The sequence below is a fragment of the Monodon monoceros genome, unplaced genomic scaffold (assembly GCF_005190385.1).
Source record: "Monodon monoceros isolate NGI ecotype Baffin Bay Population unplaced genomic scaffold, NGI_Narwhal_1 Super_Scaffold_19, whole genome shotgun sequence".
Taxonomy (NCBI): domain Eukaryota; kingdom Metazoa; phylum Chordata; class Mammalia; order Artiodactyla; family Monodontidae; genus Monodon; species Monodon monoceros.
In genome coordinates, this window is record NW_021703775.1 from 12,385,784 (window position 1) to 12,409,616 (window position 23,833).

A 23,833-nucleotide genomic window follows, 5' to 3' on the forward strand; every position below is an offset into this window, starting at 1 on the left:
TCTTTTGTTTGAATTTTCCTACTGGAAGAGTTTTTCAGTAATTACCAAAAATTATATAGTGAGAAACATTGTAACTTGTGTGTAACTTTCCTCCCCTGTTGTTGTTGAATAACCTTTGGGTCAAATTTGAGTGCTTCAGGCGTGATTCTTTGAAAAGAGCTATGTAGCACATGAATAAATAACTGGAATTCATCTAATTTTATTAAATCAAAGTGAACCTTTTTTAAAAAAAAAAATCATCAGTGCTTGATTCTAAACCTAACTGACAGTGTTCTGGTTGATTCAGGAATGTACAGAGGCCAGCTGTATCTGCAGTCATCAGTCAGAATTTCAGAAAAGTTTCCTACGAGTCCCAAGGCCTTGGAATCTGTCAACAGTGAAAATGCAATTATTCCTTTGCCAACAATCAAATGGAAACCCTTAATTCGTAAGTGAATTATGAACTTTTATAAATGTTATTAAGATGTTCAGAGGCCTAATCATGGGCTTTGCCCTAGTTTTGAATATCACAGAGATCACAGCTATTATATACTCTATATTTTCTGATAAACTGGGAAGGTATTTCAGACGTTAATGAATTTTAATTATCCTTTAGAACATGATTTCATTGAAACAGCAGCTACTTCTATAGAAATCAATGTCAATAAAGTATTTCTCTAGACAGCTTAGAAAAACTCTTTAACCATTCTCTGACCACGCCTTGATATCATTTAGCTCTTAACATATTTATATTAAGAATATTTATGGGACTTCCCTGATGGCGCAGTGGTTAAGAATCTGCCTGCCAATTCAGGGGACACAGGCTTGAGCCCTGGTCCGGGAAGATCCCACATGCCACGGAGCAACTAAGCCCATGAGCCACAACTACTGAGCCCACGTGCCACAACTATTGAAGCCTGCACGCCTCGAGTCCATGCTCAGTAACAAGAGAAGCCACCACAATGAGAAGCTCGTGCACTGCAGTGAAGAGTAGCCCCCTGCTCACTGCAACTAGAGAAAGCCTGTGCGCAGCAATGGAGACCAAAAGCAGCCTAAAATAAATAAATTTATTTTAAAAAAAAAAGAATATTTATGAAACATCTGGTTATCACATCATGTTCTTTGAGACACTCAAATTGAGTTGAATTCAAATACTAAACCATCTATTTCCTTCAGCTATCTTTCTGTACCTTGTATATGTTTTTTATCACATATATCACATCATATTTTAATTACTCATTTAAATGACTCATCTCTCTATAAGACTGCTTTTCAAGAGAAAGAACGTTGGGCCATTTGTTTGACTTACATATTTGAACTGAGCTGTGCTATTTGAATATCTGTTTTTTGGATGAATGAGGCACACACATTTTCATTAAAGTCATAACAGTTAAGATTTTACCATTTTCTTTTAGATTCTCCTTCCAGAACTCCTGTCTTGGTGGGGTCTGATGAATTTGACAAATGTCTTAGTAATGATAAGTTTTCTCACGAAGAGTACAGTAATGGTGCGCTTTCAATCTTGCAGTATCCATATGGTAAGTGTGATTCCACTTGGATTGAAAATGCTGTTTTTATTTTTCTGTTTATTTTAATTTATCAATTTGAAATTAATTAATAGAATTCAAATGCAAAGTAGCCAGTTGGAGGGTAGAAAATAAATATCTTGGGAGGCAGATACGGTGAATGGTGGCCAAGGGTACAAGGCTTCAAAACCCAGATTGCCAGGGTTTTGCCACATGCTAGGCTGGGCACACCTAACTTACCTGTGTCTCTGTTTCTTCATCTGTAAAACAAAAGTATAGTAATCCTAATATCTATTTATTGGGTTGTGGTAAGGTCTAAATGAGATAATGCACAGTCTTAATTAGCACCATGCCTGGCAAATAATAGTGTTCAATAAGCATTAGTTCTTGTTACTAGCTCTTACTTAATTATGAGCTTATATAATATAGTCTATATAATATCAGTCTGTATAATGAAGAAGATTGGTGTTTCCCATAGAGCTATGTGAAAATGCTATAAAATGGGGTTATTTTAATTTTGTTTTCAGACGAGGAAAATTAGTACAAAAGTCAAGAATAGGTGACATTTGACGTGAAACACATTCCTGTGTATTTAAAGTTAGGATATATTCAGATATGAAAGTTTTTTGAACAGTTGGATATGAAAAAGAAAATTGCTTAGATCTGCATTAGGCAAAAACATAGACTCCTCATAATTTACCCTAGATGATAAACCTGGGAAATTTTTGTAGAATTTAAATTGATTTAACAAAAATCAGAGAGCTCTGAACTACAGACAGCTGTCTATCTGATATTGATCAAAATGCAAGGTAAAAGAGAATTGTGTAATCTGCCCATGTGGTATAAAATAGAAGGTAAAAAGGACAGGCTGCTTTCTAGGACAAATTCATTTTGACAGCCTGAAAGGAACCAGAGAGCATGTGGAGATGTTCTCCTCGTCATGGTAAAATTTGATATTTTATTGATGCTAAATGAAAGTAAAGTTTCAAATCCGCAAAGGAGGTTTGAGTACTGTCTAATTTTTTTTCTTTTTTGCATTTAAAGGATTGAATTATTAATGAGATAATGAATGGAGTAGCCCTTAAGGGTTGTTTTTTTTTTTTTTTTTTTTTTTTTTGCGGTATGCGGGCCTCTCACTGCTGTGGCCTCTCCCGCTGCGGAGCACAGGATCCGGACGTGCAGGCTCAGCGGCCATGGCTCACAGGCCCAGCCGCTCCGCGGCATGTGGGATCTTCCCGGACCGGGGCACGAACCCGTGTCCCCTGCATCAGCAGGCGGACTCCCAACCAGTGTGCCACCAGGGAAGCCCAAGGGTTGTTTTTAGTCTTATTATTCAATAGAAAGATGTGCTAAAGAGGAGATGAAACTTTAGAAAAAGGAATTAGTGTTAAAAGTCGTAGGAAATTAGATAATTTTTAGCAATTAAAGGTGGAACTATATTGGTTTATCTTTTTAAAAAAAAACACTTTTAATGTTTGTTGTTGAAGATAATGGTTATTACCTGCCGTACTACAAGAGGGAAAGGAACAAACGGAGCACACAGATCACAGTCCGATTTCTCGACAACCCGAATTACAGCAAGAGTATCCGCAAAAAGGATCCCGTTCTCCTCTTACACTGGTGGAAAGAAATAGTTGGAACCATTCTGTTTTGTATCGTAGCAACAACTTTCATTGTGCGCAGACTCTTCCATCCTCATCCTCACAGAGTAAGACATTTTTTAGAATCTCATCTTTTTCAAAGTGTTGGGACTATAGAAAACTTGGGGGGGGGTGCGCGTGTGCGTGTGTGCATGTGAGGAGCAAGGGGTCCACTTCCTTAAGTTTTACCCTAAAATCATTGTTGCCCATACTCTTGCCTCCACGTCCTTGTCCCCTTCGCTTCTCAACCCATTGCAGTCTGGCTCCACCCTGATCATTCCCTTTCCCTTTGACAAAGGAAATGCTGTTGTTTTATGTTCTTATAATGCATTTATTTTTCTCAATATTATTTATTCTTCAGTGTTATTTTATAGCCTAATATTGTCAGCTAACCTCAATTCAGCTTTGTACTGAGAGGGATTTTTTTTCTCCCCCACCTCATCAGCAAAGGAAAGAATCTGAAACTCAGTGTCAAACTGAAAATAAATATGATTCTGTCAGTGGAGAAGTTAATGACAGTAGCCGGAATGACATAAAAAATTCTGGATATGTATCACGGTATGAGTCCTTTCATAAAATGTATGTGTGCTGTAGCTTCTGGCGCTAACTGTTCAAATCCAGGAAGAAATGGCCTTAGGTACAGAGAATGAATGGGTGGTTCAGAAGGGAGAGGGGGAGTGGTGGGTGAAATAGACGAAGAACAGAATAGTTGTTCACTCAACATTGGCTTCTAAACCCCCCGTTACATGATAAACCGCAGGGATTGTAATATACAACATAAGGAATATGGTTAATAATATTGCAGTAACTTCTGTGGGGACAGATGACTACTAGACTTGTCGTGGTCATTTCGTAACGTATACAAATGTCAAATCATTATGTAGTACACCCTAAACTTACATAATATTGTATGCCGACTGTATTTCACTTAAGAAAGAAGAAACAACCTCTAAACTAAGATATTGTTTAATTTAAAAAAAAAAAAATGTATGACTAGGTAAATAAAACAGACATATCCCTCAAGTTACTTAAACTGATTCAAGGTGGTATAGAAGAGGGATAGAAATAGAGTGTTATAAAAGTTTAGAATTGTAGCCACCACGTATGTCAATTATTTCTCAATAAAACTGGAAGGAAAAGAAAAAAAAGAATTACAGCCGCCGAACTGAGTTGTTATTCAGATGACATAGTTATTGAGGGTCTACCATGTACTGGGCTTGGCATTAATACCAAACAATAATTTTTATGTTATTGGAATATGGCATAAATCTCCTATGTTACTTAATCCTCAGTTATTTATTTCATCCTTATTCTGTCTAAAATAAGAAGCAGAAAACTGGGGAGAAATACACCAATAGAATAGATCATTTTTAAAAACAGAAGAGGGAGTTGGGTTACTTAAAAAGCAGCCAATTCAGATAATTTGAAAGTAAAAAGTAGAAAATCTGTAAGCAGATCTGTCAGGTGTACGGATTTTGATGCTTTGTGGTACAAGAAATGGTGCTGCGGTTCAATTTTCTTACATGGATTATTGCTACTTTTCCCCTTCGTTTTGATATCATGCTTAGCACTTTCATGATACAGGGACAAGGAGAAGCTCTATATGAAACTTACTGCTTAATAAATATCTAGGGAAATGGCTTTATGACAGAAAAGATGGAAAATTACAGCTAAAATGTGGGTTATTTTGATTATCTATGGACCTAATCTAAGCTGCATTCATACCATCTTCTCAAAAGTTGAGAATTGGCTGTAATCCGTATGTTTTAGCAAAACGTAGTAGGTGACTAGCAAGTGGTAAGGGCTTTAATACCCTCGCTAATAAAAATGCTGACTTATAGTGAGGGAGAGGAGAGGGGCCCGTCAACTCCATGGGCAGTTCAGTACCTAAGCCATTCATTGTTCATTCAGCATCTTTCTGAACGACTGTGTGCAGTACCTCAGGCTTTGGGAGAAATAAAAAGACTGGTCCTATCCCCTGGAGGAGTTTCAAGTCTACCGGGGAAGGTGATACTAGAGAAAACATAAACATATAAGGAAAAAAGCCATGAGCTATAAGTAACTAACTCTGGCTGTGATGATTCAAGAGGGCATCATAATAAGTCATGAGTAAGAGACAGGTGGAGAAGGGAGGGTGAGTGGGGTATGGTGATTAAGCATATATTTGTAAGGCTGTTGTGAAGAGAATTGGAATAATGTACTCTAAAATTGAATTAGACTCAATTTTCCTTCCATTTTATTCACTATGAAGAGAACAGCTGATTGTTTTTAAAAATACAGGATCTCTGTATAATACCTGATGTCTATTGAGTGCCTACTATGTTCTAGGCATTATTAAGAACATGAGCTGTGGATTTAGTCATGAATTTAAGTCCTAAGTTGGGACCTGAGGCAAGATGATACTTATATTTATAAAAGCTGTAATCAGATATAAGATGTTTCTCCTTTCAAAAGATATATCCATTTTCATATGAGTGTTTTCTTTAATGTAGGAAGATAATTCAGTTGGCTCTCCAGGAGTAGGACAAGAACTTCATGGGCTTTTGCAGTTGGGGAGATGGATTTGTACTCAAGTACCTTGCCTAGCTATTCTTAGGGATACAGATCATTACTCTTCATTCTCTGTGAAGGTAATTGGCCCATGGAGGGTTGGGATCTATTGTCTCTCCTCCTTAACACCATGCTCTAAAGCTGAGCCAACCGCTAAATTAATATGAGTGTGCAAGTCATAAAGTAATAAAGTTAGCCTTATAAGGGACACCAAAGATCATCTAATTCAACTCCCCCTCACACGGCTGGAAGAATGTCTTCCACAGCACGCATGCGTGCATTCATTCATTTATTAGTTCATGCATTATTCGATAGATATTTGTTAGACCTTCTATTTGCCAGGTGAGCCCAGGCTTTGGAAATACAAAGAGAAAAAAGAATTCTCTCCTGCAGTCAAGGTCCCTACAATTCGGTAGTAGTGGAGAGAGAAAGCTGCTTATAAATGACTGCAAAATATTGAGACTGAGTTTAAACAGTTCCAAGTAGTATGTGCAAAGTGCTATAAGAACATTAAGATAGGGGTCTAGGAAGGCCTTATAGAGGTGGTGAGATGAGCAGAATGAAAGAAAAATAGAGTTTTTTTATCAAGTCCAAAGAAGTAGGGCATCCCCCTGGAGCAAATAGCAGAAGCAAAAGCTCTGAAGTTGTGAGAGAGCCCGGTGCAAGTTGGCTGGAATATACAGAGCAGATCAGAGAGGTCAACAGGGGAAATGGGCTACAAAGTGGAGGTCCATCTGTAAGTGCCAGATGGTGAGTTAGCTTCTGTCCAAATACCTTTGGTGATGAGCACACTGACTCCTGAGGCACCCCAGCGAATTTCAGTTAGCTTTGGTTCCTAGAGAAGGTTTCTGGCTAAAAACATACATAAATGTAATGGGACTGATTAAATCTTTTCCATAAAATATACAGGCACTGACATAAGATTAAAATACATTTTCTACTTGAATACAGAATGCCACAGGAGGTATAAGTTTAGAGAATTAAGGATAAACTGTTTTGATGGATGATGGAAAGTATTGGATAGGACAGAACAGTACTAAAATTGCTGTAAGAATAAGTGATTAACAAGTGATTCCCCATTAAGCAGAAGTTTTTAAATTTTTAATAAAATTCCCAGGGGCAAAATTAAAATGTGTTTGCTTCATTTATACAGACAGAAAAGCAAAGAATGCTATTAGAATTTAAACTGCACTCTATTAAAATAAGTTCTAGGAAACTTAGTTTATACATTTTTACATATCGTAAAATAAGATTGAACTATTAGTACAAAATTTAAAACTATTACAAACTTTTTAAAATTTACTTTTTTTTTTTAAGCTATCTAACAGATTTTGAACCAATTCAGTGCATGGGTCGTGGAGGGTTTGGAGTTGTCTTTGAAGCTAGAAACAAAGTTGATGACTGCAATTATGCTATCAAGAGAATCCGTCTCCCCAACAGGTAATGGATGGTACTTTTAGTAAACTTGGAGTTAGGACTGTATTATCTAATCTCATAGGCAATATGTCCTTACTATACTCCATAGAGACTATAGAAAACAGAGTTTCTGACCTTCTGAATCTTATGTTCTCAGTACTACCAGGTAACTAGCTATCTTTTAAAAATGTCATCTACTTTGACCGCTTTGTATCTACTTAAAAAATATGCCCTTGTTTTTGATTCTTAACAACTCAGGGCATTCCCATAGTGAATTTTAATAACTATAGAATTTAATACATAGCACCATTTAAAAATAATCTATATTTATTGTGGAAAATAAGGGAATAGTATTAAAACAAAAAACAATCCATGTGTACTCTACCTAGTAATAAACACTTTTAACATTTTAGGGTATTTTCTTTTGATTTTTTTTTTTTCTGTCATAAATTTACCTAGTTCGTAGCACAGATATCAGTACAATACAGTTTTATCTGTTGCTTCCTTCATTGTATTCTCAGTGTTTTCCTTGCTATTAAGAGTATGTCATCGAAATGCTAAAATATACTGAAAGTGTTTTGTGACTGGAAAATAGTCCAATTAATACTTGTGCCATGTCTCATTTAACCATTTCTTATTTTTAAATATTTAAGTTTCCAACTTGTTGCAATTAAAAATAACTTTGGGGACTTCCCTGGCAGTCCGTTAGTTAGGACTCCGTGCTTCCACTGCAGGGGGCATGGGTTTGATCCCTGGTCAGGGAACTAAGATCCCGCATGCCTCTCGGCACGGCCAAAAAAAAAAAAAACAACGTGGCATTGTTCATCTTTTATATAAAATTTTGGTCACGTCTGTTTCCTTAGGATAGATTCCTAGAAGTAGAATTTGGGGCTCAGAACAGCGTGATGCTTAAGATGATGGGCTTTCAGTTACACCGTCCTTTTCATCTATTGTGGAAGCCTCCTCTGGATTCTTTTTTTTTTTTTTTTTTTTTGTGGTACGTGGGCCTCTAACTGTTGTGGCCTCTCCCGTTGTGGAGCACAGGCTCCGGACACGCAGGCTCATCGGCCATGGCTCACGGGCCCAGCCGCTCCGCAGCACGTGGGATCTTCCCGGACCGGGGCACGAACCCATGTCCCCCGCATCGGCAGGCAGACTCTCAACCACTGAGCCACCAGGGAAGCCCGTCCTCTGGATTCTTGATTGAATGTGCACTAATTTCTGGGCTGTCTTCCTAATTAGCAGTTAAACATGCTGTCCAACAGATAGGGACATAGGAATGGGACAGTCTGAGTACTATGGGACTAATTCTTTTCTTTGGTGTATAAGTTTTGAGTAGTTTAAATATTCACATGTACAAAGTACCACATAGGATATAAAATTAAGAAAGGCTTCTGCCCTCAAGAATCTATAACTATTTGAGACCTTTGTATATATACTCAAATAACTGCAAAGCCAGGAAGATTGTGACTTGTGATTTAATTTAGTAAACAGCTTCTCATGAAGAAAGTGCAGAGGTAGCCAAAAGGCAGTCAAGGAAGGCAAGCCTTGTGGTGGTAGTGTTGTCTGCGCCGTGTTCAGGGGTAACCTGTCCCTTGGTGGACACACATGTAGGGGAGGGATGGCCAAGTACATGAAATGGCCTGAGCATAGGCTCTAGGCAAACATTTGCAGGGGATGTAGAGGTTAGTTGAGGATTCTGGCACAAGTGGAGCAAGGGTAAGAATGGAGGGGAGGGACTTCCCTGGCGGTCCAGTGGTTAAGACTGCCCTTCCAACACAGCGGGCATGGGTTCAGTCCCTGGTTGGGGAGCTAAGATCCCACAAGCCACACTGTGCAGCCCAAAAAAAAAAAAAAAAGAGAGAATGAAGGGGAGTATGGAAGAAAGATGGCAAAGATGGGTTCCAGCACCTTAAATGCCAAGCAGAGGAGTTTAGATTTTATTCCATAGACAGTTGTGCCTTTGAGCAGAAGAATGACGTGATCAAAGTGGAGGTGGTATGTAGTAAGAGACAAGCGTGTTCATTAGGAGATTTTTTTTTTTTTTTTTTTTTTTGCAGAAGTTCAGTCCTAAGATACAGAGCATTAGTGCAGCAGAAGTGGAGATGGATGAGGAAGGAATGAGTATCAGGAATTAAAAAGGAGAAACTGATAGGATTTGGTTACTGAATATGGAAAATCCAGAAACCTACCAGGATTCTCAGGGTGGGACCATTAACAGTAATGAAACACAGAGAGAAAAGTGGGAGTAGCTGACTGTCTCTTGGGGACGGAAGAGGATATAACTTATATTTATTATGTTGTTTCAGGTGATGGTGGGATCCCTAGAATGTGAGCTTAGATCCATCAGAAAAGCTGTCAAAGCAGAAGATCAAATCCAGATGCTTTTCTGGTTAAACATCATTGCCTATGATATTCAGTAGTTGAGGCTTTAAACAGACAAAGGTGCTCGTACAAGCCTTTTGGATTGTTGTATGTACCTTGTCGGGCTGGTCCTTCTCCATCCTCCGGAGCTGCCAGGCTGAGCTCTCTTTTCTGAATACTTCACTTCCACCTATTCATCCCCCTATTAATTAACAAGCATTAAGCAATTATCTTCAAGGGTCTTTAGTCATTCATTTTTAGTCAGCTAAGAACTCTTTATTTGAATGGATAGATGTACTTGTAAGCATTTATTTCTGGAAGAAAAAAGAAATACTAGAAATACATATTTTTTTCTAATAAAGACTTATTTACTCTTTGGCTTCTTAGAATTATGCCGCTAGGCTGACTCGTCTGTTCCCCATTTTAGAACAAGGGAGAATTTTATTTTATTGTTTTGTACTGTCTTTGGATATGATTGCTTCTTCAGATCAGAGCAACCTTCAGTGTCTTCATTTTTTCTCTGTTTCAGGGAATTAGCTCGGGAAAAGGTCATGCGAGAAGTTAAAGCCTTAGCCAAGCTTGAACACCCAGGAATTGTTAGATATTTCAATGCTTGGTTGGAAGCACCACCAGAGAAGTGGCAAGAGAAAATGGATGAAATTTGGCTGAAAGATGAAAGGTAACTTGGTTAGACATAGACTTAAAAACTAGTATTTATTTCAGGCTAGTTTTTGGCTTACATGAACAAAATATCCTTTCTATAACTTTAGAGATGATTTTTTTTAAAGAAAAATAACAGCAGATTACTGTTTCTGTCATCATGTTTTGGAACATTCTCTAGTCGCTTGTTAAGTGAAAGGTTGATTTAGTTTTTAGAACATGAACTTTTTTTTCTTTTCTGTCCAGAACATGAATTTCTAAAATCATTGGTAGATAGAGCTCTATGACTTATAATTCACTGAAGGATTTACAGCGGTCTTTCTCAATAAGAGATATTGTCTGCTTTTGTCTCCATTTTTGTTGTTGTTGTTGTTGTTGTTGTTGCGGTACCCGGACCTCTTGCTGTTGTGGCCTCTCCCGTTGGTGGAGCACAGGCTCCGGATGCGCAGGCTCAGCGGCCATGGCTCACGGGCCCAGCCGCTCTGCGGCATGTGGGATCTTCCCGGACCGGGGCACGAACCCGTGTCCCCTGCATCGGCAGGCGGACTCTCAACCAGTGCGCCACCAGGGAAGCCCTCCATTTTTTATTTTAAATTTTCATTTACTTTCTTAGTAGTTAGCAATTTCCAACTCCTTTCTAAAGCAGTTTTAAACTATTTGCAGTTAAAACTACAAGCACTTGGGACTTCCCTGGTGGTCCAGTGGTTAAGACTTTGCCTTCCAATGCAGGAGGTGTGGGTTCAATCCCTGGTCCGGGAGCCAAGATTCCACATGCCTCGCAGTCAAAAAAAAAAACCCCAAAAAACATAAAACAGCAGCAATATTGTAACAAATTCAATAAAGACTTTAAAAAATGGTCCACATCAAAAAAAAAAAAAAATACATGAACTTATGGGAATTCCCTGGTGGTCCAGTGGTTAGGACTCCTCACTTTCACTGCCAAGGGTGCAGGTTCGATCCCTGGTCGGGAAACTAAGATCTCGCAAGCCGCACGGTGAGGCCAAAAACCAAAAAGCAAACAAAACCATGAACTTGGGCAGCCTGAAGATAATTCCCACGTTAAATATGCTGTTCTCTAGGAAGGAAGGCGCTTTTAAACACTACTCGATGAGAACAAAAAGGGAGCAGGCTACAAATAGACTATTTAGTAAAGAGCTGGAGTAAAATTCCTGCCTAAAAGTACCAAACACAGCCCTAGATCCACATGAGGTACCTAGTTACGGTGACACTTATATACACAGCCAGTAGCCAAACCACAGAAGGACCAGGTGAAGTGACCCTGCATCTCAAGCCCTAATTGGGATGGGGGCTTCCGAATCACAGCCACCAAGGGGTTCTGCCCTTGGTCTTCCTCTGTGCTTTGTGTTTGGCACATAGGCCTTGGCTGTTCTGGGCATGACAGTCCCAGATAACTGTTTCCAGTTTAAAAGCAAGATTTCCAATTCAGGAATGGATGGGCTGTGATGTTCTTTGTCTCGTGTGGCATGTTTTCATTGAATTTCCATGTTGTCACTTGGTAACTGGCTTTATTATAGTTGAAGCTTTGGAGACAAAGCATGTAGTTTCAACACTGTAAGTCAACTGTACTTCACTGAAAATACATCAGTCAATAAATAAGCAAACAAAGGATGTAGTTCACATAATTTAATCAACACGTATTCACTCTCATCCCTTTGTACTTCTCCCACTCTTAGCACAGACTGGCCGCTCACCTCTCCTAGTCCCGCGGATGCGCCGTCCGTTAAAATATGCAGAATGGATCCTTTCTCTACAAAGGAACGCATTGAAATCATAGCCCCTTCTCCAAGAAGCAGTAGGTCTTTTTCGGTCGGGATTTCCTGTGGCCAGACAGGTTCATCCAAGAGCCAGTTCTCTCCACTGGAATTTTCCGGAATGGACCACAGAGACACGAGTGAGTCGGTGGACGCGGTGTGCAACCTCCAGGACAGCTGCATTACAGACTGCGAGGGGGAAGACGGTACTAGGGATGGCAATGATGAGGGACACTCTTTTGAACTTTGTCCTTCTGAAGCTTCCCCTTACGTAAGGTCAAGGGAGCGAACCTCCTCTTCTATAGTATTTGAAGATTCCGGCTGTGATAACGCATCCAGCAAAGAGCCCAAAACGAACCGACCGCCTATGGGCAACCATTGTGCTGATAAACTAACTGCAGTCCAGCATTCCAGTAGCAAGTCTTCCTCGGAACCTACTTTGTCTATTTCTCCTTCAAGACCAACCACTTTAAGTTTAGATCTCACTAAAAACTCTGTGGAAAAACTCCAACCCAGTTCACCAAAGGTGTATCTTTACATCCAGATGCAGCTGTGCAGAAAGGAAAACCTCAAAGACTGGTTGAACAGCCGCTGCACCATTGAGGAAAGAGAGAGGAGCGTGTGTCTGCACATCTTCCTGCAGATCGCGGAGGCGGTGGAGTTTCTGCACGGCAAAGGGCTCATGCACAGGGACCTCAAGGTCTGTTTTTGTGGAACATCACCCAAGGGTTTCAATGTGTTTTTTTTTTCTATTAAAGTCATTTATTTTATTTATTTACTTATTTTTATTGAAGTACAGTTGATTTACAATGTTGTGTTAGTTTCAGGTGAACAGCAAAGTGACTGAGTTCTTTATATATATACATATTCCCAGTTGAAAAGCTATGTATTGTGCTCATTCTGACCTATCATTGAGCCTAATGTTAAACCTTCTAGGCCCTCTAACCTTTTTGTATTTTGGTCACGTGTTTGTCACGTATCAGTCTCAACACAGCTGCCAGAAGTTCTCAGGGCTCTATGTTTTAAGTCTTTTGGAGGTGTTGGGGAGAAAAGTATCACTTTCCCCTGCTATTGATCAGAAGTCCTGGGTTTTCTTTTTTTTTTTTTTCATTTAAATGAGATTTTTTTTAAAATTAATTTTTATTGGAGTATAGTTGATTTACCTGGTTTTCTTCAAATCGATAAGCCAGGAACACATATGCGTCCCTAAACCAGTCGCCTGGCCAGAGGCTGGGATTATGCTGATTGGTGGATGCAAGTTCTGGATGCAACCTCCAGATAACATCCCGTATGAGCCATGGACTTGCTGCCCAGAAGAAGAGAGTTCCCGAAGTCACATCAGGATACTTTTGGTGGAAGCGTAGGGCAATGGAAAGATGCTGGAGAACCAAAAAAAAAAAGTCTGTTAGTGTTGGGTAGATAACAGCTGACAGCAGAGCACGGAGAGGGGAGGAAAGATAAAATTTAAGGCCTGTCTCTCTTACAAGGTTATTTGAGGGAAAGTAGGAGGGTATCACCGTAGATGTTGGTTATATGCAATAACTTCATTGTTTCAAAGTCCATACTGTATGATGGCACTTTGGAGTTTTGCAATAAAATGTTTTTCATCTGGCAGTATTTGAAGCCCAGTGAAAGTCAATTTTGTGAGCTAAATGGCTTCCTTTTCCCTTATTTCAAGGGCTATGAATGGTGGTCATGTGGGCTGAGAGTAGGCTCTAGGGAAAGACGATGTATTTCATGTAGGGGATTTGGGGTTTGAGGAGCCCGTGGTTAGATGTATCTTATGAACAGTTGCATATGAGAGTTTAGAACTCGGGACGGGGGTTGTGGGGTATATGGGAGCCTGTGAGTATTAGAAGAGGCAACACAAGGTTGTAGTTAAGAGCTCTTATTCTCCTTGACAGCCTACATTCCCCTCTCAGACACAAGCCTGAAGATCGGTCTGTTTCGTTCATTCACCAAATAGTAGTGATTAGCTACCGTTGGGCAAGAATTGGACCCATGGCAGTGGAGCAGAAGTCCTTTTCTCACGGAGCCAGACTGCCTGGGTTTGAATCCCTGCTCCACCCCTTACTAGCTGGGTAACCTTGGGCAACTTACTTAACTTCTCGGGCCTCAGTTTTCACATCTGTGAAATGAGGGACCAGTAGGACTAAAAGCATTGTATTACATGAGTTAATAGTAATGAACTACTTAGATCAGCTTCTGGCTCATTGCAAGTGCTATATATGCATTTGCTATTATTATTATTATCATGGCTTAGGTCATAAATGTAGAGGAGCTTGCCAAGGGAGAGTATATAGAATAATGAGATTGAGGTTTAAGTACCGTAGACCCTAGGGAATGTGAATCTCTAAGGATTTATTTAAATAGATGTTCAGGGACTTCCCTGGTGGCGCAGTGGTTAAGAATTCACCTGCCAATGCAGGGGACATGGGTTTGAGCCCTGGTCCGGGAAGATCCCACATGCCGTGGAGCAGCTAAGCCCGTGCGCCACAACTACTGAGCCTGCGCTCTAGATCCCACGAGCCACAGCTACTGAAGTCCTTGTGCCTAGAGCCTAGAGCCGCAACGAGAGAAGCCACCGCAGTGAGAAGCCCGGCACCACTACAAAGAGTAGCCCATGCTCACCGCAACTAGAGAATGCCCGTGCACAGCAACAAAGACCCAACACAGCCAAAAAATTAATAAATAAAATTTAAATAAATAAATAGATGTTCAATAAATATTCACTCCCTTTGCTACCCTTGCCTCTTCTTTACTCACAGTACTTGTCTAGCATTGAAGGATTGTTTTTATTTTCATATTAGCCCATTGTAAAGAGAAACATGCTTGAGAATATCTAGTATCTTGTATTTATTTTCTGTAGTCATTTAAATAATTCTCTTCACTTTCCTTCTCCATACACACCCACCACGCTTTTGTCTGTTTCATTTTTTTCCAGCCTTCCAACATATTCTTTACAATGGATGATGTGGTCAAGGTTGGAGACTTTGGATTGGTGACTGCAATGGACCAGGATGAAGAAGACCAGCTGGTTCTGACCCCAATGCCAGGGTACGCCAGACACACAGGACAAGTGGGGACCAAGCTGTATATGAGCCCAGAACAGGTGAGCCTTTCGATTTCTTTCTGAGGAATAAAGAGATTTTTAATTAGGGTGGCAACAAGCTAGATGTGCGCCATGAATCTCCATCCGTGCTGTGTTTAAAATACCCAATAAAATAAAAGCTGAAAATGATGAAAACTGGCAGAAGTGTTCCACAGTCAACACAGCTAGGGTACAGTTCCACAACATGAATTGGCGTGTGGAGGAAGAAAAATACTAAAAATGCATGAAATGTGCTCACCCTCTGAACCGGAACCTGACAGCAACCAGAAACTTAGAATGAGATTTTGAATGTCCTCCTCCCAAACTTAATTGTCATTCACCCTGTGTGAACTATGCAGGAACTGTTTTCAGAGCCAGCTGGAGGTAGTGCTCTAAGCTATTCTCTACAATAATCCACAGGCAGCTTCCAGAACGTACCATGGCAGGAAATAAAGGTGGACAGGCTGAGCTATGTTGCCTTGTGGGATGCTTAGTCTTCCAAGGAAAAGCTCCATAAACTGAACAGAGACTGGAAGAGTGGTGGGAGCAAGGCATCCTGGGAGCTTCAGCACAGCATCCCTGGCCACCACTACGCTGATGGTATTCACAAGCTTACATATGCTTAGATCGGCGGTTCTCAGACTTTCTGATCAATGCCTGTTCATACCTGTAAACGTGATAGAGAGCTCAAGAATTTTTCTTAAGGAATTTTATCCATCAGTATTTGCCATATTAGAGATTAAAACAGAAATTTGTAAACTTTTTAATTCAGTTAAAAATGACAGTATTAAATCAGTCACATCTTCAAGATATTTTCTGAAAAATAAATATTTTCCAAAAGAAAACTAGTGAGAAGAGTGGCATTTACTTACATTTTTGTAAAGCTCTTTACTGTCTGACTTAAAAGAGATTTCATATCTGCTTTTCCATTTAATCCCTTGCACTATGTTATTTTGGTTGAAGTATATGAGGAATATCTGACTTCGCATAGATAGGCAGTTGGAAAAGGAGGAATATTTTAATACCATTTTCAGGTAGTTGTGGGCATTCTTCTTTGACAGCATATCAAAATACAATAAGCAAAAGTTTCTGAAGAGTCATTTGCCCTGAATCTAAAACCATAGCAGTGAACATTTTGTATTCTGTTACTTTAACATCCGTTGGTCCACTTTGCACATTGAATGGACCTTTGACCCACGCATGATTTTATAAAATTGTGCATTGGTCATTTGGAAACTATTGGTTCCCTAAGTTATGCATCTTTTCCAAAAGTTGTCACAATTCACTATACAGTATTAAAAAAATCACTCTGGTTAATATCACCACCAGTCGCACCAGAAAAGGCTTTAAGTATTAGGAAGCTGTCAGGTTCCCAGTGATGGACACAAATTTTCCAAAATTCTGACATTCATTTCCAAGCTCAACTTGTATTTTTGGCAACGAATGCTGTCAGTCTTCCTTGAAGTTCCATTCTCACTTTGTTCATCTTTAAGAAAGTATCTGTCAGGTATCCAAGTATGAATAACCACAGTTTGTCTACCAGTTGTTCTTTCAAGTCAAAATGGAGCTCTATGAAAAGAGCATCTGGTTCGTATAGTAACTCAAACAATTGCACAAATGCTTTCTCTTGAGACAACCATTGTACTTCGGCGTGGAGCAGAAATGCTTTATGAATACTGCCCATTTTGTCACACAGAATATTTAAAAAATGCATACCTAAGGGGGAAGATATAATAAAATTAATAATTTTTACTGCTTCAGCAAGGACATTTTAAGTGAAACTGTCTTCCTTCCTCCCTTCCTTTTTCCCTTCCTTCCTGCCTCCCTCCCTTCCTCCCTTTCTTCCTTCCTTTCATTGAAGAACATAATTACTACTAGTATGGTTTGGTGCTGCTGCCTTGGTTCATGCTAAGGTTCAGCAGTGCAAATGTCAACACAGTGAAAAGACAAATCATGTCTCAGAATTATTATGAAAACAGTCTTGACTTTGTAGACCTCCTGAAATGGTGTTGGAGTCCCCAGGGATCCATAGACCACACTTTGAGAACTGATGGATTAGTTTATCTTTGGAAGGTCATATCAGAGACCAGTCATAGGAACTGGCCTTTATTTTACTGTTGTACAGTATCCTTTTAGACTTCTTGAGTTGTTTGCATTATTCAAGTGTTTTCTTTTTTATGCGTAAATTTTATTTTTTTATTTAATTCAAGAAATTTTTTAATAGAACCCTGTACTTAGACATCTTGAATTTCAAGATAAGGGAAAAATAGTGTAAGTATTTAGGTACGATAAAAAAGCACATTACAGCTTAAAGAGCTTGTTTTCTATAACACTCAACCCTGGAGGACAATAAATCAACATTTACAGTTTGGATGAAAAATAGCTGTGACCCACAAATCATGCTTCTGGCCATAAAGTTATTCATATAAAAGAAATTAGGCATTTTTAGATAGGTAAGAGTTAAAAAAGAATCTCCTAAGTGAAAAAAGCCAGGGGCAGAAATGTGTGTATAGTGTGTAAAGGGGGGAAAGATAGCTATATATTTGCTTATGTTTATATAAAGAGCTCTGGAAGGATGTACAGGAAACAAATAGTTTTGGGGGCGGTAGGTAGAGGGGAAGTGACTGGTGGGAACTGGGCAGATAAGGGATGGACAGGAGGGAAGCTTGACTGTATACTTCTTTTTGAATCATGTGAATGTGTTACCTATTAAAAGTGAGTTTAAGAAGGGAAACGTTTGTTTTGGATGTTTTAGTGACTTAGACATTTTGCTGTTAGGAATATCACTGTGATAACCATCCCTGTGTACAAATCTCTGTCTGCATTTCCATCTACCCTGGGGTGGATGAAATTTAAATAGAACCATTAAGTGGTAGTAACCACTTATTGCCAGGTTGCTTTCATGAAGGTGTGTTAATTAATATTCTCCAGATAGTGTATGAGGTGTCCTTTTCACTGTACCCCTGTAAACTCTGTTTTGAACATATTTTCTTTGAATACTTCCCAGACCCCAGTAACAGCTAAGGGAAGGGAGGAAGATGGTGTAGCCTGTTGCAGTCACTGGAACTTCCCACCTGATAGTCTATAAGCAGAAAGGCAGGCTGGGTCTCAGAAGGAACCAGGGAGACAGGTATCAAGTGTAGTTTAGGGAGGAGGTTGTAAAGGGTTCCTCATCCCTGACAAATACCTTGTGATCCCCCAAAGGGAGGGCTTCCTTGGCCTTTGCCAAGTGTCGTTTTGTGCCTAGAGTCATTTTCCCAAATAAAAGGGTTCTTCTGAGTCCACAGGAGGTCACTTTTAATTTGAATGAGGCTTTGTTTAATAGAGTAGTTGGGTTGTAATTCATTTGTTCATTTTAACAAGTAAGTATTTATTGAGGGCCTTCTCTGTACTTAGCCCAGTGCTGGATGGTGAGAATTCAAAAGAAGCAGTTCCCTTCCCTCCAGGACTTTATAATCTAGTTGTGAAGAATAAGAAATAACACACATGAAAAATAAAACCAAGAATGCAGTGAAGTCCATAATTAAGGGCCGTAATGAGGGCTAACCACGGTTGATTAGTGGTTTGGAGTAATGAAGATTTTCTCATAAAAATAGGTGAGGACTAAGTTGGTTAGAAATGAGAGATTTGCTTTAGATAGTGCTGGCTTTGAAAAACTTCACCCCAGGGGTGGGGGGAGCAGCTTTTCCGGGCTCCTGGCTCCAGGTTTCCGCTGGGCCTATTTTACTGATACATATCTCAGAGCTATACCTGGGCTTCCTTCTGTAATGCTGAGTACTTTAATTACTCTTGCTATGGTGAGTTGAAGAAAAGAGGCTTGAGAGATGATTAACTCTTTGCTAACATTTCTACGTACACTTAGATGCACTGATGCCGTATTATCCGTTGTACTATCTCCGTGAATGTTTTCCTAATATTTCTTCTTTATTTGGGATTTCAGATTCATGGCAACAACTACTCTCATAAAGTGGACATCTTTTCTTTAGGCCTCATTCTATTTGAATTGCTGTACCCATTCGGCACTCACATGGAGAGGGTCAGGGTAAGTGTTCCCCCCTCAAAAAAGGTAGAAAAAGAAAATATTAAATCTTAAATTCACAAAAGAAAGAGTTTTAGAAGAAGAGTAACTTACTCCTAATACCAGCAGACTGGTTGACATAGAAGAGGTCACGTGAGTGACGCAGAAAGGATTTGTAGACTATTTGCGTCCACAGAAAGCTCAGTCTTCAAAAATTGTTGAGTCGAGTTGTCTGTTCCTTAAATTTGTAATAAGTGCAACGCACAGAGTAAGGGAGTGAGGGTGACGGTGTTGGTTGGTCAGAGAAGAATTTTCCAGAGGACAAGTGGCCATACACTCACATACTTAAAAGGTGGCAAACTAAAGCATGATTAGGTTTTTTTTTTTCCCCTCTCAGAATAAACCAAGGTGATGGCCTTTAAGGAAAACAGTACTGAAAGTCTTTTAAAAGTAGACCTCTGTCGCATTCTTCCCCGTACTTCATAAGTGGTTACCCTCCACTTTTCCAGCTGTTGTCCCTGTACTTACTTCCGTATTTCCAAAGTTTATGTCCTTATCACCATTTCTTAATTTATCAGTGTTAGACCTTATCTGTTGACTCCTGGCCACGGTAGAACAGGATGTGGTTCTCACATAGAACTAAAAGGACCTACCAAGTGTTCTATACAATAAATAGGAAAAAAAGAAAATAATTTAAAAATCAAAGTGGCTAAATTTCAGAATACCAGAGGTAAAGGCACCAAAAGCTTCCAGAAAGGAAAATAAAACAGGCCCAACGTATGTTAAAGGATCGGGAATCATATGGCATCAAAATTTAAGTAGTTATGGGGAATTCTCTGGTGGTCCAGTGGTTAGGACTCCGCACTTCCACTGTAGGGGACACGGGTTCCATTTCGATCCCTGGTCAGGGAACTGAGATCCCACATGCCTCACGGTGTGGCCAAAAATAAATAAAATAAATTTAAAAAAACAAAGTATTTTTAAAAAAATGTGTGTAGTTATAAGGACATCAAAAGACACTATCAAGAAAGTGAAAATAGGGCTGCCCTGGTGGTGCAGTGGTTAAGAATCCGCCTGCCAAAAAAAAAAAAAGAATCCGCCTGCCAATGCAGGGGACATGGGTTCGAGCCCTGGTCTGGGAAGGTCCCACATGCCACGGAGCAGCTAAGCTCATGTGCCACAACTACTGAGCCTGCACTCTAGAGCCCGCGAGCCACAACTACTGAAGCCTGTGCGCCTAGAGCCCATGCTCCACAACAAGAGAAGCCACTGCAATGAGAAGCCCGCACACCGGAACAAAGAGTAGCCCCCGCTCACCACAACTAGAGAAAGACCTCGCTCAGCAACGAAGACCCAACGCAGCCAAAAATAAATAATTAAAATAAATATATTTATTTTAAAAAAGAAAGTGAAAATACAACCCACAGAAAATATTTGTGAATCATGTATCTGATAAGGTTCTAATATCCAGAATATATACAGAACTGTTACAGTTCAACAACAAAAAGACAACCCCATTAAAAAATGGGCAAAGGACTTGAACAGACATTTCTCTGCAGAAGATTACAAGTGACCAATAAGCACAACACCATTATTCATCAGGGAAATGCCAATCAAAATCACAGTGAGATACCATTCACACCATCTAGGATGGCTAGAATAAAACAAAACAAAACAAAAACGGAAAAGAAGTGTTGCCGAGGAGATGGAGAAATTAGAACCCTCATGCATTGCTGGTAAGAATGTAAAATGATGCAGCCACTGTGGAAAACAATTTGACAGTTCCTCAAAAAGCTAAACATGGAATTACCATATGACCCAGCAGTTCTACTCCTAGGTATATACCCAAGAGAAATGAAAACATAGGTCCACACAAAAACTTGTACACAAATGTTCATAGTAGCATTTTCACAAGAGCCAGAAAGTAGAAACAGCCCAAATGTCAATCAGCTCATGAATGGCAAAGCAAATGTGGTCGACCCATACAGTGAAATATTATTCAGCCATGAAAAAGGAACGAAATACTGATACATACTACAGCACAGGTGAACCTTGGAAACATCACACTCAGTGAAAGAAGCGGACATAAAAGACCACATACTGTATGATTCCATCTATGCAAAATGTCCGGAATAGGCAAATCCATAGAGACAAGGTAGATTAGTAGTTGCCAGGAGCTGGGGGTAGAAGGGGATGGAGAGTGATTGCTTAATAAGTACAAGGCTTTTCTTTGGGTGATGAAAATGTTCCGGAATTAGAGAGTGGTGATGGTTGTACGACATTTTGAATAGAATAAAAATCACAGACTCATACACTTTAAAATGGTTAAAATGGTGAATTTTATTTATGTGAATTTTATTTCAATAAACACATTTTCGAAAATACGTAGTTATGTAAAAATTTTTTGGTTAAACTAAGCCATGCACATATTGTTCTATGCTAGACCAAATAATGTACCCTGACTTTCTTTTCTTTCTGATACAATCCTTTTTTTCAGAATTGGCTTTTCTCAATTGCTTAGTTTTCTATGAACCTTTGCCGTAATTTTTAACAAATGTGCAAAAGTCTGTCACATGTCAAACAATATTTTCTCTGTGCTTCAGTATAGCTTATCTAGATAGATAGATAGATAGATAGATTAGATAGATAGATAGATAGATAGATTTAATTTGTTTTCCCCTGGAGTCTTCCTTCTCAAAGCTTTGTTCTCCAGTCTGGACCAGTTGCCCCCTAGACCTTCTGTAAGCTGTCATCCAAGGATGCACTTCCCTACTCTCCTGGCTTGGATCCCTTGTTTCCTAGCTTCCATGTTTTGCTCTGTTTTATTTTCTTGCACTATTCTTTTATTTTGCTGGAGCACATTCTGCAGTAAATTCCTCAGAAACAATGTATGAGAAAGAAATTTTTAGAGTCCTCAGGTATCTGAAAAAGTACCTTTTTTTCCATTTTCATACGTAACTGATAAATTGGCCAGGTTCCGATTCTAGATGGAAGATAACTTTCCTTCAGAACCTTGAGAGCATTGCCCCATTTCCTTACAGCTTCCAGCGCTGCTGTTGAAAAGCAGATACCATTCTGATGCCTGATTTTTTAATATTGGGTATCTTGGACCTGTTACAGTTTCGTTTCTGGAATCTTTAGGGCTTTAGTTTTATCAGTGCTCGGTAGTTGTGGCTCGCGGGCTCTAGAGCGCAGGCTCAGTAGTTGTGGCGCACGGGCTTAGTTGCTCCGTGGCATGTGGGATCTTCCCGGACCAGGGCTTGAACCCGTGTCCCCTGCATTGGCAGGTGGATTCTTAAATCACTGCGCCACCAAGGAAGCACTGTACTATTTTTTGCAGGAGTTCCTTAACTTGTTATTCTGACTTTCCTAAGTCCTTTATTTTGACAGTCCAATTTTTATTGTCCGAGATTGTACCGTTTTTATAGTATTTCGCTCTGTTTACATGAAGTCAGTATCTTCACATTGCTGAGAATCTCAATTACATGTATGTATATATTTTAAGTTTTCTTCCCCCTGTATTGTCTCTTTCCTCTGGGTATTTTTTTTTTAACTTTCTGTTTTGAAATTATTATAGATCCACAGGAAGTTGCAAAGACAGAGAGATACCCTCCACCCACTTTCTGCTGACAGTTACATTTGACATAATTACAGTACAACAAAAACTTGACATTGGTACAGTGTATGTATGTAGTTCCATGTTATTTTATTTCAGTACAGGTTTGTGTAACCACCACTGCAATCCAGATACAGAGCTGTCACATCAACACAGGAAACTCCGTCTTGCTACCCCCTTATAGTCACACTTACTTCCCTCCCTACCAGCATCTCTGAGTCTTTTAATGATTTGTGTGTGTGTGTTTCTCATGCTGATAATCCTTAGCTGTCCATTCATATTTAAGAATAGGGCTCTTGGAGAATTCCCTCGTGGTCCAGTGGTTAGGACTCGGCGCTTTCCCTCCCGGGTCCCGGGTTCGATCCCTGGTCGGGGAACCAAGATTCCTGCAAGCCGTGCACCTTATGTGTTATCTGGGGATAAATCACTCCGTCCGTATACAGACCTTTCGACGGCTCTCCTGCTGCCATCCTTGAGCCTCACCCCCATGCCCGGCAGGTTCTGCTCAGCTAATCAGTTCCCTCTTTGTTGGCTTTATCCCTCACAGGCAGCCTGGTTTACCTTCCTCTGTTCTGCTAAAGAAACTGCTATGCTTCCACTGCTTTCTCTCTTTCAAAAATGTAATCTGTTCTTCCATTGCAGTCATCCTTATAGACTTACAGTACATTTTACCTTCCTTGGCACTTGTTTTAGTGAAAATGCTTGCTAGGAATATAATAGAAAACCTGCCATGTGTAGCCAGAACCCCTCTGAAATTCCATTAGTAAATGTAAAAGAGACTATTCAATGATTTGACCAAGATCTTTTTTTTTAATTAATTTTATTGAGATAAAGTTTACATACATACAACATACCCACTTTGTACATTTTTATGAGTTTTGACACATTTATACATCCACATTCACCACTACATTCAAAATATAGAACATTTGTATCACCCCAGAAAGTTGCCTTTTGCTCCTTCCCAGTCAGTCCCCTGTCTTTCCAGGCTCCACCTGGATCCCAGGCAACTGCTGATCTGTGTTCTGTCTTTTCTAAAGTTTCGTATAAATTGAATCATACATGTCTATTCTCTTTTGTGTCTGCCTTCTTTGACTCACTATAAAGTCAGTAGTTCCTTCCTTTTTATTAATATTCCATGGTATATATACCACAGTTCATGTGTCCAGTTACCTGTTGAGAAACATTTACGACTAAAGTT

At 39.6% G+C, this 23,833-nt stretch overlaps 1 protein-coding gene across 1 annotated transcript in view; it reads left to right on the top strand.

The window, feature by feature from the left end:
- EIF2AK3 (eukaryotic translation initiation factor 2 alpha kinase 3) overlaps window positions 1-23,833 on the top strand; it is a 68,906-nt gene that overhangs the window by 40,812 nt on the left and 4,261 nt on the right. Inside the window, exons 7-15 of the mRNA XM_029231516.1 lie at window positions 287-427; window positions 1,395-1,517; window positions 2,993-3,213; window positions 3,591-3,703; window positions 7,013-7,135; window positions 10,005-10,154; window positions 11,830-12,607; window positions 14,852-15,019; window positions 18,939-19,040. Of these exons, the coding sequence (XP_029087349.1) occupies window positions 287-427; window positions 1,395-1,517; window positions 2,993-3,213; window positions 3,591-3,703; window positions 7,013-7,135; window positions 10,005-10,154; window positions 11,830-12,607; window positions 14,852-15,019; window positions 18,939-19,040 (1,919 nt within the window). The remainder of the gene's footprint in view (window positions 1-286; window positions 428-1,394; window positions 1,518-2,992; window positions 3,214-3,590; window positions 3,704-7,012; window positions 7,136-10,004; window positions 10,155-11,829; window positions 12,608-14,851; window positions 15,020-18,938; window positions 19,041-23,833) is intronic.